This window comes from Electrona antarctica, assembly GCF_951216825.1.
Source record: "Electrona antarctica genome assembly, chromosome: 9".
Classification (NCBI taxonomy): domain Eukaryota; kingdom Metazoa; phylum Chordata; class Actinopteri; order Myctophiformes; family Myctophidae; genus Electrona; species Electrona antarctica.
The window spans coordinates 13,470,687-13,490,387 of NC_136790.1; the positions used below are offsets into that span (position 1 = coordinate 13,470,687).

General features: G+C 42.4%; 2 protein-coding genes across 3 annotated transcripts; both read left to right on the plus strand.

Moving 5' to 3' along the window:
* Positions 1 to 713: 713 nt before the first annotated feature.
* Positions 714 to 7,167, plus strand: fam83e (family with sequence similarity 83 member E; the record flags this gene model as incomplete). Its single annotated transcript, XM_079509757.1, has 8 exons — positions 714 to 786; positions 1,053 to 1,768; positions 2,681 to 2,827; positions 4,356 to 4,480; positions 4,567 to 5,013; positions 6,155 to 6,217; positions 6,299 to 6,417; positions 7,112 to 7,167. Exons 2-8 carry the CDS (start codon positions 1,301 to 1,303, stop codon positions 7,165 to 7,167), a joined length of 1,425 nt encoding a protein of 474 aa, XP_079365883.1. The 5' UTR covers positions 714 to 786; positions 1,053 to 1,300.
* Positions 7,168 to 8,546: 1,379 nt separating this feature from the next.
* Positions 8,547 to 19,610, plus strand: utp3 (UTP3 small subunit processome component). Of its 2 annotated transcripts, none has more exons than XM_079510457.1 (16): positions 8,547 to 8,760; positions 9,608 to 9,695; positions 9,979 to 10,038; positions 10,143 to 10,199; positions 11,240 to 11,375; positions 11,461 to 11,529; positions 11,630 to 11,751; positions 16,225 to 16,380; positions 16,545 to 16,616; positions 16,726 to 16,766; positions 16,855 to 16,951; positions 17,750 to 17,875; positions 18,108 to 18,250; positions 18,339 to 18,402; positions 18,635 to 18,742; positions 19,310 to 19,610. In XM_079510457.1, exons 1-16 carry the CDS (start codon positions 8,744 to 8,746, stop codon positions 19,397 to 19,399), a joined length of 1,446 nt encoding a protein of 481 aa, XP_079366583.1. In that variant the 5' UTR covers positions 8,547 to 8,743; the 3' UTR covers positions 19,400 to 19,610. The 2 variants fall into 2 exon arrangements, with proteins under 2 accessions (XP_079366583.1, XP_079366582.1); XM_079510456.1 differs by having other exon boundaries at positions 8,548 to 8,760; positions 17,750 to 17,881.
* Positions 19,611 to 19,701: the final 91 nt, after the last annotated feature.

Sequence of the window (19,701 nt, forward strand, 5' to 3'; positions counted from 1 at the left end):
AGTTAGTTATGAACTGAAGTCAGTCAACAGCAGCCTTGTGGCTCTACCACTCACCCTCGTTAAGGTTCGTCTCTGTTTGCTTTGTGACATTCAATGTTGAATTTCCGGATTTACCTTTGTTGTGGATAGTGGAATAGCAAAGTTTAGTAATATCATATTCATAACTCAACTGAACTTCATTTCTGAAGAGATATTACAGTGGTTAATTAGTTTGGACCTAATTAGAGCACACCTGCCATTATGTAAATGAAAACCTCTTGCTTGTAATAAGAGTGAATGACATATTGATATATTGTTTGTTTGTTTATTTTAAATAAATGGATTACAAAATACAGCTGATGGTAGCTGGGTGACATGTTGGAGGAAGTCAGATATTATAAGTCCTGCTCTTGCCTGTAAACTTACCTGTCAGGATAAACCAGTCAGAGTACAGTCTCACAGGAGTAAACTATGTCATGAATGAGAGGCTCTCTTTCATAGACTGATAATAGATTTGCTGTGTAGCGAAATATTATACAGGGGAACGCCTCAGCCACTTAACATAAGTCCATGAGCTGGAACATGGAGTCTCTGAGGTTTTTTGGGGTATGTAACTGATGGGAGTTCTTGACGGCTGTCAGCAGGGGCTGAATACCTGGAACCGACAAGTGCACCAGCGTGGAATGATAATGTTAGGGGGAGGGAGGTGGACACTGAAGGGGAGGGAGCAAATGGAACAATATTCTCAACTCATCCGAGCTTAACAGTATTGTTTGAGACGGAGATCTGAGGCATGAAGCCTACGAGGTGAGTCCCTAATTCCTAAGAACTGCTAATTGCTCTTTTGTATAGAATAAAAGGTTTAAATGATAGATGACACCGTCTACTTCTACAATACACGTGCACTTACCCTACTTCACCTAACAGTTTCTTAAGTCAACATGAGGCTCGTGACTTGCGTGAGACTGCTGATCAAATATACGACTTGGAAATGCAAGCCTCGGTTTCTCAGAGACAAAAACAAACTTCATTAACTTCACTCATGTTTGTTAATGATATTTTATGTGTTTCAGACAGTGACGTCCTTCCCTTAAAGAGGAACATGTGGAATCGGTACTGCAGAGGCACCGAGGCTGCTGATCACACTAGTGACGACCCCATGGCGAATAAAGCATGAAAACTCTCCAAACTTTCACAGGTGTGAAAGGTGACACTAGCTGGCCTGACTGGAACGGTCTTGTAATACAACTTCGTAGCCGGAACTGTGCAATTAGATAAGTATAACTCGTTCTGAAAATAAGAGACAGGCCAGTTATCAGTCATGTCAAACTCCCAGGAGCAGAGCTTGGACGAGGATGCAGTGTTTTGGCCAGTGACTGAGTCCTGCCCAGAGTTCCTCCACTGTGAGAGGGAGCGTAATGCTGTGGAAAGACTACTGAGCGAAGGCCCAAGAGCCTTCCATGCGAGCCTGGTTACAGAGCGCTTAGACCGTTTCCTGTCCCCTGAGGAGGTCAGTCAGATAAGTGGTTGGACGGAAGACTACCATGCCAGCCAGATACAGGTGGGAGCGAAGGAGAATGCAGAGGATGGCGGCTCAGGGTTGCAGGACTTCACAACCCGTTACTTTCCTACGCTATCCGACGTCCCCGCTCCGTGTCTAGACCTAGGATGGCCAGAGAAAGACTGTTGGACGGGACCGGATTTTATCACAGTCCACACGAGTCCCCCTGCTGAAGGACAACATTCCATCAGGGAGATCATCAGACGCCACTTGCAATGTGCCTCACAGGTGTGGTAACACCATACACATACTTACATACATGTTATAATAATGCAATGGATGAGCATTAAGGTCCTTTACGTTTTAATAGGTTTTTCAAATTAAGTCAAGAGACCTCTGACTTATAATGTGTAGTGGCTTTCTTATCTTGTGCCAAAAAATATAAATATTTGAATACTTCAATATTAAAGTGAGTGTTACTGTAGGTATGAAAAACAGGTAGGATGCAACATTTGCATGTTCTCCCCGTGTCCCCTAGGGTAGGTAAGTAAGTAAGTAAGTAGCCTTGCAGAGCCATGAGGCCCATAGGGCAGGAGCCTATCTCCTGTTTCTGTAGCGTGAGGCAGCTTGATGCACAAGTACACCCCCTGGACATGTCGCAGTACTTACCCCCAATCCAACCCTTGATGCTGAGTGTCAAGCAGGGAGGCACTGGGTCCCATTTTTAGAGTCTTTGGTATGACCCGGCTGGGGATTGAACCCCGACCTCCCAGTCTCAGGGCGGACACTCTAACCACAAGGCCACTGAGCTGGTCCTAGGGTAGGTACCCTCACAAAAAACATGCAGTAATCCTGGTCTCTAAACTGCCTCCCCCTGGCCAGCCGGGGCGCCTGATGGAGGGGAAAGGAACTGGTTGGAATAACGTGTTCCTTCCACACGCTACGTCCAACCAGGGAAACTCCCCCCTGTCAGGTGTAAAGGAGCGACTTGGACACTCAGGCATGAAGGAAGCATGAGTTCAAGTCCGTTGCTCTCCCCAGGTTGGCGGAGGGTGTGTAGAGCCCAGGATCAAATTAGATAATTGACACAGGGGTGAAACATGGGTTACAAAATCGTGGGATAAAAAATATTAAAAAAAAAAAAACAGGTAGGACTGTTATTCATTATTATGTTGTGTGATTGTGTAATACACTACACAGGTGATTGCCATTGTGACAGACGGATTGACAGACGGTGCAGTCATCGGTGACCTGCACAACGCAGCTTCTCGGGGTGTACCTGTTTACATAATCCTCAACCAGCGGTCCAGTCAGGAGGACTTCACGTCAAACAGGCTCAGGCATCCAGTAAGTCACGCTTGCACAGTCCACTCAAGTCTGAGTTATACTTGCTGCGAATGAGTGTCGCCCGCCAAAAATAGCCGAGCTACAACTTAAGATTGTAGTTTGGCTGTTTTTGGTGACACTGGCACATAAATCAGGCTTCAATTGACTACATATAATCATCACAAACCTATCAGGCAAATGTCATATGTGTATTTATTTTGTGTTAATGTGCTGCCTAGGGCTAGTTAGGACAAAGTATTACATATTCTTGCTACAACACAGCCGTCACACTCCTGAGAGGAGGAACTCAAACTATGCAACTCAAACTAACCAAAGGGACCCTGACACACCTCCACATGAGTTCTTTGGAAATTCCTGTGTTTTCTATCTCTCTTTAACCTCATCCTACTAATGAGGATTGGTGCAACGTGTACATTAAGCAACAAACATCAAAACTGGTTGCACGGCATTCAGTGCTGTTTGTGGATCGCTTTACGAGAGACAACATAGCTGTGGTTAACAACAAAGGACAACATCACACGACACAAGGCGAGGGGGGGGGGGGGGGGGTGTTTTAACTTTTAACCACTAACTACTTCAACCCTAACGTCCCAATTCTGTGGTGAACATTCATTGAAATTTGAACATAGCTCACAACGTGACACGTACAGTGTGAGTTTATAGATTACTATTTTCAGCAAAAATACAAGTGTAGATCAGAAACAGGACGGGCCTATAGAACCCATGGGGGATACCGGTCAACTAAGTAAATTGTTTATTTTATTTGCTCTGTATTGTAAAATCAATGTAATATAAAATCAATGTATTGTTGTCATTATTAGTATTAGTGTAAAGTAGTGATGCACCGAATATTCGGCTGCAGAAAATATTTGGCAGAAAAGGGCTAAAAATGCAATTTCGGCCTATTCGGTTTCGGCCTGAATAGGCAGAAAATATATCACCGAATAGTGTATGCAATTAATGCATTCAAAAGAGCTGAATAAATGTGTTATGGACCCATAATAGTGATTATTATTTAAGTTAAGTTTTGCCATAACCATTTATTTTGCCATAAATCAGGTAGCTTTAAGGTACGGCCATGACAGCAATGGTAGGAAAAAATATAAATATAATATTAATCATATTCGGATATTTGGTTTCTGTTTCCTATATTCGGTATTCGGTTTCGGCCAAGAATTTCCCTTTCGGTGCATCCCTAGTGTAAAGAGTTTCGTGTAAAGAGTTTAGGGGGTTAAACCCTATACTGTATGTACTTTATTGACTGTGAGGTGTATACTAGGCCCCCTCTTATTTTCCTTCTAGTTTACATCAAATCTCTTCACAGAAAATTGCCAATCGTGAGCTTATAGATCTGCCAATTTCGTCAGAAGTTCCACCCAGAATAGGGACGCTATGGTTCATGTAGTCGACATCCATGAGTGTAGGCTAAAGTAAACACCATACAGTCATGCAATGTTCTGTTTAACCATGACTAACTGTCTAACTTGCTGTGTATTGTAAATTACTGTCATGTGTTGTGCTCCCATAGAATATGCAAGTGCGTGTTCTTGGGGGGAAAACTTTCTGTTCAAGGGACGCAAAGATGGTGGCAGGGGAATTGAAAATCAATTTCCTCCTAGTGGACCTGGAGACTGTGATTCATGGCAACTACAGGTGACACAGACAGTGCTTTCAAATCTGCTCCTATTGTATCTATTGAACGCGTACTCATGATATGACAACTGTTTTGTATTCATCAGCCTCACCTGGACAGATGCCCGCTTGCATCGACAGCTGGTCACAGCTCTAAGCGGCCCAGTTGTCGAATCCTTTGACCGGGAGTTCAGGATCCTTTTCGCTGCCTCGTCCCCCATCTCGTACACGGGGAAGGTCACCAGGTCCCCGGCGTTTGTGCCTCATCGACAGATTGAGTTGTCCAACCACCATCATCACCCTAAACATCATCCCCTCCTAGATTATGCCACTGCGCCCCCTCCACCTCCACCTGCAGACCCTCCTCTGGACTGGGAGGCACTGGGGGTCCTCAAGAGAGGCAGTCGTTTATTCCATAACCCTGTCACTGATCACGAGGAAATCATCCTGCCACTGGAAAGGCCACTGCAGAGCATGCCATTTGATAAGAAGACCCCTGCTGCGGAGGAGTGTGCAAGCAGTGGAAGAAACACAAAACCAGTGAATGAAGCTAGGTATACTGCCTAACATCTTAACCACATGAGCCCTGCGCATGTCATAATAGGTGAACATTTGGCAAAAAAAATCAGATCTAGCCCTAAACTGATTTTTTTATCTAGTGTAAATAAAAACAATTAGGAGTTTATATAAAAAACTATTACTATTAACTTTTAACCACTAACTACTTCAACCCTAACGTCCCAATTCTGTGGTGAACATTCATTGAAATTTGAACATAGCTCACAACGTGACACGTACACTACAGTGTGAGTTTATAGATGACTATTTTCAGCAAAAATATAAGTGTAGATCAGAAACAAGACGGGCCTATAGAACCCATGGGGGATACCGGTCAACTAAGCAAATTGTTTATTTTATTTGCTCTGTATTGTAAAATCAATGTAATATAAAATCAATGTATTATTGTCATTATTATTATTAGTGCTGCTGCGGAGGAGTGTGCAAGAGGTGGAAGAAACACAAAACCAGTGAATGAAGCTAGGTATACAGCTTAACATCTTAACCACATGAGCCCTGCGCATGTCATAATAGGTGAACATTTGGCAAAAAAAAATCAGATCTAGCCCTAAACCGATTTTTTTATCTAGTGTATATAAAAACAATTAGGAGTTTATATAAAAACGAATACATCTACTGTACTCCTTTTACTGTGTAAACCTTTTTTTAAGTAGGATATGCACATCCCCACAGTTTCATTAGACACGGTGTTGGATCCAAAAAAATCATCAAATGAAGAAAAAGACACACGATAGGTTGCTCTCCCTTTCCTTTCTTTATTCTTTTAACCAAACAACAACAAAGCCCTGCATGGGAGAAACGTTGTTGTTTGGTTAAAAGAATAAAGAAAAAACGGGAGAGCTACCTATCATGTGCAGACCCGACATTGCCTTTTTCTTCATTTACTTTGTTCATGTCTTATCACTCTCACTCTCAAGTCTCAACTTATTTCCAATGGGTTGTCTGTAAATGACTTTACAATCATTCTCTCATTATATGAGTGACAAAACATCTGCGTGCGATAAAACAATAGAGACAGGCAATGATGAGTCGGGACATTGAGATCTTATTAATTAAACATTACAGAGATTTTTGTGGTGGTAATAATTGTTGACGTGTTCCTGGTTATTATTGCAGCAACACCCAACTCTCTCCAAGAGATAACCACAACTCCACTACCAACCTTGAACTTCAACAGAGGTAATGTCAACAAGCAGAGAACACAAAAACACATATTTATACAGTTTATCATATAAAAATGCATCTCTCTCCCCCTTCCAGGGTTGTACGTAAAATAGAGCGAGCCTATAACAGGCATGTTTCTAATGATGGGAGTGCAGAGTCAGAGAGTCCCCAAGTCCCCGACTTGGGGACCCAACGCAAGGACAACACAAGAGACGGTCACGGCCACACAGCCAACTCAAGGTACGGCCACGGAGCCAACTTGGGGAGTGGGGACCCAACGCAGCTCCTCCAAGGCAAACAAACAAAGGAACGGAGCTGAACGTGAATCCCCCCCCCACCGCCCCCCCCCCCCCCCCCCCCCCCCTTTTTCCCTCACTGTATATGTTTCTTTTCCCTTTTTACCTCCATTACGATGAATTCCTGTTCTGTTCTTTGTCTATATAGAAGTGTCTATTTGTACGTCTCTAAATGTTTTGATGAATTGAACATGGTGGACCCTGTTGTAAACAAGTGTAATGCTAAATTGGGTCGTCCACTCACAGTTAACAGTCTTTGTATTGAGTTTGTGCTTGAAATGTACTGTAATTCTGCAAACTGTTAATAAATATTTCAATCAATCAATCAATCAATAGCAGGACAACAAGACCTGGAGGAGACAGAAGGGAACAGGAGTCAAGGCACAATACAGGGAACCTTTCTTTCCTTGAGAATAAACGCTCACGGGCAGAGAACATTTTGGAGGAGGGCAATGGTATGGATGGCAATAGCTCCATTGGAGACAGCCCAGCATCTCCTACTCATAGGGTATGTTACGAATATACATTAACATCATTATGAATAGATAGACAGACATGGTATTATCATGTCGGCATTGCAGGCCTGCCTCACATATTGCCTCTCTCTTCACAGAAACCAATAATATTAAGGGTGGCGGAGCAGTCGGGGAGCTACAGTTCTCTAAGTGACATTATGAGAAAGCTAAAGCCAAAGCAGAGCTCTTCAGAACAACAACACGCAGGACAATCAAGGACTGCAAGGTCAGAACTGAGCCGGTCCATGATGGACCTGAGTGTTCAGCCTGCAGATCCAACACGAGAAGACAGAGGGTCCGCAGTACCAAGACTACAGGGCAATGTAAGTGTGTGCATTGTTCATGTGTGTGTGTGTGTGTGTGTGTGTGTGTGTGTGTGTGTGTGTGTGTGTGTGTGTGTGTGTGTGTGTGTGTGTGTGTGTGTGTGTGTGTGTGTGTGTGTGTGTGTGTGTGTGTGTGTGTGTGTGTGTGTGGAGAACACAACAGAGACAAATATTATGAGAGACTGTACAATACAAATGTCTTTCCTCGTTTGTCCTAACAGTACTTTGACACTGGGCGAATGACACCAGCCTTTACGCTGATGAGAAAGAGGAACAACGATGTACAACCTGGGTACGTCAGAACTCCGAAATCGTTCCTGTCCGGTCCGAGGCCCCGGAGCTCCGGTTTTGGACTACAGACGGACTGGACTCGAAAACCACAGACAGACCGGAACAGACCGGAACAGACAGACCGGAAAGGAGGACAATAAGAAAGGAATGAGGGACTCCGTCTTTCACTGAGAAAAGGCAGCTATCAGTAGTCACAACTAGAGTGATAAGTTATACAATATGCAGTGTTATTACAGTACACAGTTGTGACTCTGAAAGCAAAAACATTTGACCATTGTATAAAGACCAAGATCTGTTATATTGTTATATTTATCATTGTCTTGGAAGATACAAGCAAATAAAAGTGCTAAAACACTATATGTAAGCTGTTGGATAACTGCACGCATTAATGTTTGTATTACTATAGGCTACTTGTGAGGACATCAATAACATTTTCAATTTCCTGAATGTCATTTTTTTTTTTTTTAAACGTATAGATCTGACTATGTCATATTTGGTGCGTGTTACCAACAGTCATTAAGACATGCCTTGACTCCTTCAAAACCGCTCTCAAAGGGCACAGGTGGCCCCCGTAAAATCGGAATCACCCCCCATCCCCTTCTCCCCTCACTGTATATGTTTCTTTTCCCTTTTTACCTCCTTTATGATGAATTCCTGTTCTGTTCTTTGGCTATATAGAAGTGTCATTCTGTAATTCTGCAAACTGTTAATGCACGCACACACACACACACACACACACACACACACACACACTCACACACACACACACACACACACACACACACACACACACACACACACACGCACCACACACGCACGCACGCGCGCGCGCACGCACACACACACACACACACACACACACACACACACACACACACACACACACAGCTAGAGGGCGTACAAGTGTCCATACGGACGGTATCCGGTTAGAACGAAGAAGAAGAAGACATCCCGGAAGGCGGAAGGGGAAGCACATGGAGCCTTGCTTGTGAAATATGTCTGTGTTTTGAATACTTGTTTCATTTTTAATTAAGTTAACTGTCGAATATAAAACGGTTAACTTCTTTAACGTTGTATCTTTATTATCATCTGGTAGCGGAATAAATTGTTGCCATCATGCCTCGGCAAATAAGGTAAGAAAACAACACTACAAACAGCGATTGTTTAGATTTAGTTACTGTTTTAGCTAACAGCACAGCACATAATGTATCTAAAAAGCAAACTAACCTTATCAGATAAAACTGTTAACGTCCACTTTAAAGCGAATCTTATTATAAAAGGAAAGTATCTGATGATTATCATTATGATGAATTCCTGTTCTGTTCTTTGGCTGTTTTTTGATGAATTGAACATGGTGGACCCTCTTGTAAACAAGTGTAATGCTTAATTGGGTCGTCTACTCACAGTTAACAGTCTTTGTATTGAGTTTGTGCTTGAAATGTACTGTAATTCTGCAAACTGTTAATAAATATTTCAATCAATCAATCAATGCAATTCGAAACTGGCCCCCGTAAAATCGGAATCCCCCCCCCCCCCCCCCCCTCCCTTTCTCACCTCACTGTATATGTTTCTTTTCCCTTTTTACCTCCTTTTATGATGAATTCCTGTTCTGTTCTTTGGCTATATAGAAATGTCTATTTGTACGTCTCTAAATGTTTTGATGAATTGAACAAGGTGGACCCTCTTGTAAACAAGTGTAATGCTTTATTGGGTCGTCCACTCACAGTTAACAGTCTTTTTATTGAGTTGTGCTTGAAATGTACTGTAATTCTGCAAACTGTTAATATTTCAATCAACATCGTTAAAAAAACGAACCGATGAGCCTCTTCCTCATGATCACTATTCAATATGTAGAGGAGAGACAACTAGCTGCCTCGCTAATGTGTTAAAATACAGTGTGTGTGTTGCCATGTGCAGCAGATGTGTAGCTACAAATATTAAGTAAAAGAAAAGTTAACACTTAAATGCATAAACTTTCAGGTTAAAGAAAGTTAAAAAGACTTACGAGAAAGAGAAATATGACGAAGATGATCCTCGAGCCTACAAGGACATGCCTGTCCCGGATAAGGTGAGGCGGTGCAGCGCATCAGATTCACCAGTACATACATGTACACTGTACAGTTATATTATCATTAGCATGTCAATGATGTTAAGACTTGCAAGAATGCACATTTTGAGACCGTGGACAATGACATTGTGACATGACATTGTAGTATGCAGTTGAGTGTCATTTCATACTAAACCGCTGCTAAGGGTTGACTCTATACTATTCGCCTCTCTGCCAGCAGCAGCATAGAGTCATAAATCAGTATTATTTAAACATGCGTTGTTGTCTCGTTTCTCCATACCAGACATCTTCTGTGCTATACACAAAGGACAAGATTGATGAATTTCACGATGCAAAGATTGCAGTAAGTTCAGCAATTTCCATGGATTGTTCAGTACAGTGGGGTCAGTCATATAATAGATGTTGTTCATGGTCACGAACATTTTTTTTTTTTTAACTAAATCATAGAGCCTCCTGGCCAAAGGTGTGCATGTGGACAGCGACCAGGAAGACGTTGATGATGAGGTGAGTGAATACACACATCGGATTATAATACATTTGAATCTAAAAACAAAACACAAAAATCTTAACTGAACTATTCACAATGTTTTGTTCCTCTACACCAGCGGTCCCCAAACCTTTTTGGCCGTGCACCCCCTGTTACCTCCTGACCTAGCTGACGCACCCCAAACGCTCAGTCTCGTTGTATTTGGCCGAAAATGATACATTTTTAAATATGATTATGGCAAATAATCACAGAATGTCTTTGCACTGCAGACATGCAGCTGCTGTATACTCCCACAGCTGCTCTATACATCTCCTTACAACAGTGTTTACAAGATTTTGCCGTTTGTGTTAAATAACACCATAAAACCACCATTACCCTTTTCATGTCACGCACCGCCTAGAGGGTGTTCGTCTTAGAGTATATATGAATAGAGACGGCACCCGAGTTCTCCTTCCATCCACTTGCATTAAGTTGCTCAGAAGCGCATGAGGCGATTTCACTCCTCCTTCCGGTTAGGAACAGAGTGCATTCTGGGATTGATTGGGCCAAACACATGAACGCGCTGCCATTGCACTGAAACCGCGTTCACGTGTCATCATGAACGTGCGCAATGATAGTCAGCGGACCAGCGCGTTCATGTTCTTGGCCCAGCGCTGCAATACCAAATTCGGCCACTATGTCCATTGCGCCTCAGGGTTTCCTCCGGGTGCCGTCTCTATTCATATATACTCTAAGCTAAGGTGTTTGCGCACCACATTTTGGGAACCCCTGCTCTACACAATGTAAAAAAGAGCAAGACAGAATAGGCCATAACCAAACCACTAATGAACACCCATATGTGCATAATGCATATAAAATGTTGTTCCCGTGATTATTTTTTTACACACTGCGGAAACGTGAAATAGAATGAATAAAATGTATGCGATTTTTATCGCCCAGCCCTAAATGATTCAGTGAAATCATTGGTGTGCTTCATGGTTTGGTCGTGTCAGACTGTTTTTCCCTGTTCTGTCAAAGTTGTTCCAAGATCCAGCTCAAGTTCTGTTTCATTTCACAGGAGGAAGTAATGCCCCTGGATGATTCTGAGTCGGATGAGGAAGAGGAAGATGGTGGGGAAGAAGAAGCTGAAGAGGAAGGTGATGAGGAAGAAGGGACCGATATGGAGAGTGACCTGGAGGGGAAGGACGATGATGGTAATGAAAATAGTAAAATGCTCAAATTCAAGTTCTTGACAAGTACTTTTGTCACCAGCTTGGCTAATTCCGTTGTGTTCCCTAGATCTCCCTAACGATATGGCATGGGGAAAACGCAAGAAGACCTTCTACGACTCTGAATACGTGGCCACTAGTAAGCACCTCACGCTTTAATCCACATTATTTATACAACAGTTAATCTGCTGCTGGTGTGTTTCTAATGCAGGCTTTGAAACTCGTACTTGTCATTGCAGAAGGGAAGACACGACAGGAGATTGAAGCTGAGGATCAAGAGGAAGAAGAGGAAGCTAAGAACATCCAGAACCGTTTGGCTGCCAATCTGAGTGAGGAAGACTATGATCTAAACCTTTTTCAGGTACTCATAACTCTTTCTACCATGAATGTAAAAAATAAATAAATAAATATATATATATATATATATATATATATATATATATAGTAGAGGACCTGTAAGATGTGTATGCACTTCATTTAGGAGAGAATATCTCAACTGTTCTTGGCTAATATGACTCCTGCGAACAACTTGGGAACTGTGAAAAATTCTCTATCCGGGGCGAAATACCCGGAAATGACCACGCCCTTTCTTAAATGACCACTACTTCGAACATGACTCTATCTTCTAAACCGTTGGAGCTACAGATTTTCTGAGGTGCTCAAAATTTTCAGAATACTCATGTTTGTTGAATCCGTGCCGAATCCAGCAACCCTCCAGGTCATCATAGTGGCCAAATCAAATATGGCCGCCAGTCCGCCACCTGAAAAAGGTTTTATCTAGGACTTTTGAACCACATGAGCTATGAATGCAAACGTGGTGTCTAAATCATGTTTTTTGACAATTAGAAACATTTTGGAATGATCATCTTTATGACTGGGTGTGGCTGAACCTCTATTTTGCATATTTCAAAGATGGCGACTATCTGACAATTAGTTTTACTTCCTTTAACTTTGTCCTTTTTGTATGATCAGGACAAAAAAGGTCTTCTCCGTGAGGAATCTAAAGGACGGAGCGTGTGTGTGTGTGTGTGTGTGTGTGTGTGTGTGTGTGTGTGTGTGTGTGTGTGTGTGTGTGTGTGTGTGTGTGTGTGTGTGTGTGTGTGTGTGTGTGTGTGTGTGTGTGTGTGTGTGTGTGTGTGTGTGTGTGTGTGTGTGTGTGTGTGTGTGTGTGTGTGTGTGTGTGTGTGTGTGTGTGTGTGTGTGTGTGTGTGTGTGTGTGTGTGTGTGTGTGTGTGTGTGTGTGTGTGTGTGTGTGTGTGTGTGTGTGTGTGTGTGTGTGTGTGTGTGTGTGTGTGTGTGTGTGTGTGTGTGTGTGTGTGTGTGTGTGTGTGCGTGCGTGCGTGCGTGCGTGCGTGCGTGCGTGCGTGCGTGCGCGCGCTTCCAATTTAAACATACCTTTGACTAATGCTCAGCATAAATTATTATGCTATTATTCTCTTGTTTCAATAAAATTACATCTGTAGTTTACACTTATGTTTTAGAGATAGTCAGAAAGACAGGAAGCAGAGCTGGAGTTAGCAGAGACTAAAATGTTGAGGTTCTCTCTGGGAGTAACAAGGATGGATAGGATCATTAATGAGTACATCAGAGGGACAGCACATGTCAGATGTTTTGGAGATAAAGAAGAAGTAGAAGGACGGCAGGACGCTGAGGTTGGAACTGCCAGGCAGGAGGCCTAGAGGAAGACCAAAGAGAAGATGTATGGATGTAGTGAAAGAGCCCTTTCAATGAAGCCCATTGAATTGAAATATTGGAGGCAGGGTGACATACTATTCCTTCGTATTAAGGAATAGTATTTTTTCCCCTGTCTTCCCCCTAAGCATCCGGCTTATAAGAGCGCTCTTATGATGTGCTTCATTATAATCAATAATGGAGAGAAACGATTATAAGGTAATAATGGATGTAGAAACTAGCTAATGGATGTAGAAGGAGAATTCTTTCTTTGGTCTATGGACAGCAGCCACTCAAAACTCAGAAATAGCTACAAAAACAGCTGAAGTACCGGTACTTAAACTGCATTATTCTGAAAGGAAAGAAGTACACAACATTTCTGGCTGTTTCTTTTCTTTGTACCATGAAAAGGTCTGTGTGCGTGCGTGGACAGGGTAAAAAAGGAAATGGAATGGAGAAAAGGAATGGATGGAGCGGCCCATTCATTGGGTAGCATTGGTACCAAAATATCAGCAATAATGCCCAACTTTATATTCATGTTCAATACAGTTATGGGTAGGGATGGAGCTCGTTCATTTTTATTGATAAAGATCACCTTATCGAGCCCACTATCAAGCATTTGCTATTAATTTGTGGAAAGCTGGGAGATAATACATTCTGAACACACACACACACACACACACACTATGCATATCTTTTCTATAATCTTTTTATTTTAACCATCCCTTGCACTACATTTTACTAGGGCCTTGGCTTGAAATACAGTACTTTTCTAACAGACAGAGGGAACTGTTAATATTGTGTACCGTCACTTTAAAAGCGCAATGTATACGTCATCGTACAACGGTGTCACACACCAAAAATTGCCAATCTACAAGCTCACACTACGTCTGGTTGCACCGCGTTGTGAGCTTGTAGATCTGCCTTATGATAGACAGCTCCGTCAGTCAGTCAGACAGACAACAAAGCCCAAACGAATCAATGAATGAAGAAGCCGCTTATATCGCTTTTGCTCCGTGGATGGAACATTTACATTTAAAAGCTATCGGATGGACGCGTGGATAACAGCATGGTTGTGTGCATAATCCTTATGACCAACGTTAGCTTCCATGCTAGCTGCTTCAGCTTAACATGTCTCACAGAGGACACCGGAGGCTGGCGGTGATTTCACCACAGCACGAAGCTGTCAAGCTGTCTTCGATGCGAAGCAGAAAGCATGGAAGTCCGTGGTCAGACAATGGTCTGCCCCAACCCCATGTGAAATGCACTCCCCAGCTAGTTCATTATTGCATTTAGCTCCCCTCTTGTCTTTTTAAACATGTAACCAAAACTTTTTCAGCCGTTCCACCATACGGCGCAACCATAACGCAACCACCCGTCGCGTCTCGGCCCCTTTACCAACGTGGCCCAGTCAAGAGCTTGCCCAGTTTAACTTAGAAGAGAGGGGGCAAAAAAACAGCAAAAGACTTACTTTGGCAGCCCTCGTGCATGGAAATGTCTGTTAGTAGCAAACTACAGCATGTAATCCGCCTTTGTTTTAAATTGTCCCCCATTCGCACGTCGGCGAGAAAAATAATCGTGGCGTGCCCCCACGACGATTATAAGAACATTTCGTCCCTGTGCGCTGCCACCACCCGTCAATCATTTAATCCACGCTACGCGCCTGCCCCTTATAGCGAGTTGCCCATGACGTCAGCTGCTGCGGCTATACCCGATAAGAGGCTCGACAAGCCAAAAGCTTATTGATACTCTGATTTTTGGGGTCGCCATCTTGAAATTTTGCGTGGCTACCGATATTTTTGAAAAGAGTGGGTATATGTACCAAATGTCATGCTTGTATCACCATTTGAACGATTCTTGCTATATTTTGCAATTATCTGCTGCACTATATGCAACAGGTCGTATTTGTACTCAAGTACTGGGGTCGAGTACACCTCTGGTAAAATAGAGGTTCAGCCACACCCAGTCATACAGATAAGCATTCCAAAATGTTTCTAATTGTCAAAAAACATGATTTAGACACCAAGTTTGCATTCATAGCTCATCTGGTTCAAAAGTTGTAGACAAAACCTTTTTCAGGTGGCGGACTGGCGGCCATATTGGATTTGGCCACAATGATGACCTGGAGGGTTGCTGCCTCGGGCACGGATTCAACAAACATTTTGAGCACCTCAGAAAATCTGTAGCTCCAACAGTTTCGAAAATAGCCATGTTTGAACTAGCGGTCATTTTAAAAAGGGCGTGGTCATTTTCGGGTATTTCGCCCCGGATAGAGAATTTTTCACAGTTCCCAAGTTGTTCGCGGGGGTCATATTAGCCAAGAACAATTGAGATATTCTCTCCTAAATGAAGTGCATACATATCTTAGCCAGGTCCTAGACTAATATACATTACACACACACCGGTATAAAGCTTCAGTCGTGTCTACATTGCTTTCTTTTAACCCATTTTGACCTGAGATCAGATTCTAAAAATGTCTTCTACATCCTGACAGTTTTCTGAAAAAGCTATGTTTCTATGTCAGTCGTTCTTCGATTTTTCAAAAATAGCAGACCTACAAGCTCGTAGCACGCCACTCGGTGGTGCGCTATGAGCTTGTAGATCTGCTATTTTTCAATAGCTAAAGTATAACCTGTTGTAATCTAAATACGGGACCCTCGTCTGGGTTGACAGACAGGTAGTGTGTGCAGGCTGGGTGGTGTGTGACAATCCTGTTGAATATTACTTTGGTACGGCGACTACGGCGGCGGCCGGCGGGTACCCGGGAGAACAAATTAACGAGACACGAGACAGTATCACGCTAAGGTTCACAAAGTTTATTACACAAACATGAAACATATATAGTGCTGGATCATAATGACGTAACAATAAGATATGAGACAGAAGAACGTGCCTACTGCAGCAAGGCTGACCTTGCTGTCGCCTAGATGTCTCTCGTAGCCTATCTATAAAGAATGCTACAGTACCGGCAGTACACAATACATATCAAGTACACTGTATCTCAAGTTCAAGTACATAGACTAAGATGTACTGTGCATGGGCTAATATCACAACATAACCTAATGCTTGAAACACCAACAGGGGTTCCCGCCCAGAATGGGTTAATCTTTGAAACAGGTGGGTTTAGCTGTTATTAAATAATACATGCATACTGTATGTTTAGGAATTTGCTGTGGAGGAGAAAGATGATGAGAAGGTTGTGGAAAAGGAGGAAAGGATTGTGAAGGACCTGAAGCAGATGTCCCAGAAAGAAAAGATGAAACTTTTGAAGAAGGAATCTCCAGAGCTGCTGGAACTCATCCGTGACTTCAAGACAAAGGTAAAAAGCGTACACACACACACACACACACACACACACACACACACAATTAGCCAAAAGTTGTTTGCATACTAGAACGGGTTTGAATTAAAAAACAATGTTGCAGCTGCTATTCGAGTTTCCATACATTCACATGAAACACTGCTGATGCGTTATGTTTGCAGCTTACAGAAATTAAGGATGAGCTTCAGCCCCTCGTTGAGATGATCAAAGCTGGACAAATTCCTCCAGGAAAAGTGAGACTATTTTAACTAAATTTTCAACTGTTAATTTACTATAGATGGAGATAGAGAATGTATCCAAACTAGGTCACTAATCTGTAATTATGCACTTGTTTTACTAAAGGGGGCTGATTACCTGAAGACTAAGCATCAACTCTATCTGAAGTAAGCGTAAATTAAGTTGTCGCGTAACACGACAAGTGTTTGTTAATAGTAATTTACTGAATGTGAACTAATCATTGTTTCCGTACAGTTACTGCACAAACATCAGCTTCTACTTGGTCCTGAAAGCAAAGAGAATTCCAGCACATAACCACCCTGTGATAGAAAGACTGCTCACTTACAGGAATGTAAGTGATATATTTTTGTTTGGAAACTTCTGACAGGGTTCCCACGGTCATGAAATTCCTGGACATATTTTGAAATAAACTGTTTAGCAAGCCCTGGAAAAGGTTTGGAATTAATTGAAAGTTTTTGGAAAATGTTTGGCTATGTGTTACAAACATTACATTATTATGGGGAATACCGGTATGACTCTGGGCGGTCAGTGTGTGGCCTTTGGGCACCTAGAGCACAGTGCTCTGGATATTGAAACGGCGACACCGAATTTCCCAATAACCAGAGAGCGCTCTTTTGAGTGTACTTGCAACCCTAATGTATACTGGACGTCACGTGACACAATAAAACTGTTGCACCGGGAGGACTGCGACGCTCTATTGGTTGTCGCCGGACTATTGGCTGTCGGACTATGTAGTCTGTACTGTACTGCCTCATCATGCACCTGTGCATGTGCTAAACCGTAGTCTGTACTGCACTGTGCGCTGTTATTATGCACCTGTGCAGTGTGAAGCTCAACAGTGCCACTTTGTCACCTGTTGGTACTCTAGACAGACATACTTAGGGAAAGACACACATTGTTGTTCAACTTCACACACATTGCACATGGCTGCACCACTCAAAAATAGAATATATAAAATGTTGACTTATATAGCGACATGACCAAAATGGGGAAACCAGGGCTAATGTGGTACGGTGGATCATCAGTTATGTGAACTAAACCTGTTGCTGTTCTTCTGTATGGCAGATAGCAGCACTACCAAACGTAACTCCCACAGTTGATTGAAATGTGTGCATTTTCCTTCTTGCAGCTGATCAATGAACTCAGTGTAGTAGATTCTCGACTTGCACCACAGCTTTGTAAGCTGCTATCAGAAGAACGTAAGGAAAAGACACCCAGGCTGCCTGGTGAGCAGGCTGAAGTCTCCAGTAAGAAGGTGAAGGTGAGATGTTCCACTTGTTCTTCAGTTAGGGTGTTAGTGGTGACCCATTGTATAATGGACATTTATCAGACACTCTGGGACAGGCTAGATTTCAAAATGGCAAATCACTAGACTTATAGGAGATGGTAATTTAGAAATGGCTTTAGAGTAAAACACAGCACTTTATCTATAATTACACAATGTACCCTAGCCTTTATTTTCATTAACAATGACATATCAACGCCAGGTGTCTGAAGAGGCCGAGGCAGACGTTGAAGGAGAGTCCGACTCTGACCTGGATGACGAAGCAGCCCTGCGCTTCTACCAAGGAGTGGAGGCGAGGTTGAAACTAAAGAAGAGGAAGAAAAACGCTGACCCAGAGGCTGAAGAGTGAGTGTGATTTGTTTTAAGAGTCTTCCGAGGAGTAGAGCTGGGACAGGCTGGATAAGGGCTCTAATATCGTTTGTACTTGTTTCAGATTGGAAGAGGCTGGAGAGACTGAGGGCATGGATGCAGATGCAAAGAGAGCTATCACATATGAGGTACAGTACCATCACAGCAGCCTATGAAGTGTTTATAAAGTAATTGTTTTCACAGAACTCCCTCTTTCTTGTACATCATGTTTTATAACAGTATATCTCTCATTACAGTCTTAAGATCATGATTATGTACAAAGCATCAGATCGTAAAGTCATGAGTACATTCAGTTGTCACTTTCCACATTTTAACTTTTCCTGCTTTTAAACAAGTAGTATGATTAAATGTTTTCCACAGATGGCCAAGAACAAAGGACTCACACCAAAGAGGAAGAAGATTGACCGTAATCCCAGGGTCAAACACAGAGAGAAGTACAGACGGGCTATTATTCGCAGAAAGGGCCAGGTTAGTAATCTGCATCATGTTTGGAAGATGTTATCATTAAAGCCTATATATTTCATTACTATGATTGGAAGATTTGATCATTACAGCCTATATATTTAATTGCGTAGGGTCCCCTCCTTTCCCCCCTCTATACCACATATTTTAACACTGTTGAGCTTGTAGATGCCTAATGTTAGCCTACATGCCCAGAATAGAGCCACTAGGGTTCAAGTGGTTAATGGTAAACATTAGAAGCATTATCCCTGAGGCCATTTGTAGTAGTTGGGGTGGGGAGTGGATTACAGTTTAGAGAGGAAAATAATCTTATACTGAACTGAATCACATTTCAGAAGTTTAAGTTAAAAAAGGCATTAACCTGGTTAAAGGCATTAACCATGGTATGCCTATTTTAGGCATGTCATAGGTGAATTTCTACACTACTTAGTGTTCAGTACCGTTGTTAATTAACCTGATCTACTTTATTATCAGTCTGGCGGAGCAGGCCATACATTTCACTGCACATGAGCAATAGTATAAGCATGTTGACATCTTCAAACTAAATACGTTTTAACTGTTCATATTTGCCAGGTCCGTGAGGTTCGTAAGGAGGACACTAAATACAGTGGAGAGCTGTCTGGTATCCGTGCAGGAGTCAAGAAGAGTGTTAAACTCAAGTAACCCACCCAGACCGTGGTGCCAGATGAAAAACAAAGCACCGCTGCACGCTGCCAAGGGAGCTGACTTGTCAATCGTGATAGACACTACCGGGCAACTGTTATTATGTAAACTGTCATTGAATTATTCAGATCATTATTGCTTGGACATGAGTGCTGTATTTCTATTTTACTGAATTGATTTGATGTAATATAAACAAACTTCTCAAACATGATAGTTATACCTTCAAGAGTTACTTTGCATATAATAATTATAAAAGGAGGAAGGCAATTATGTATAGGAATACATTAAGTCCAAAACATATT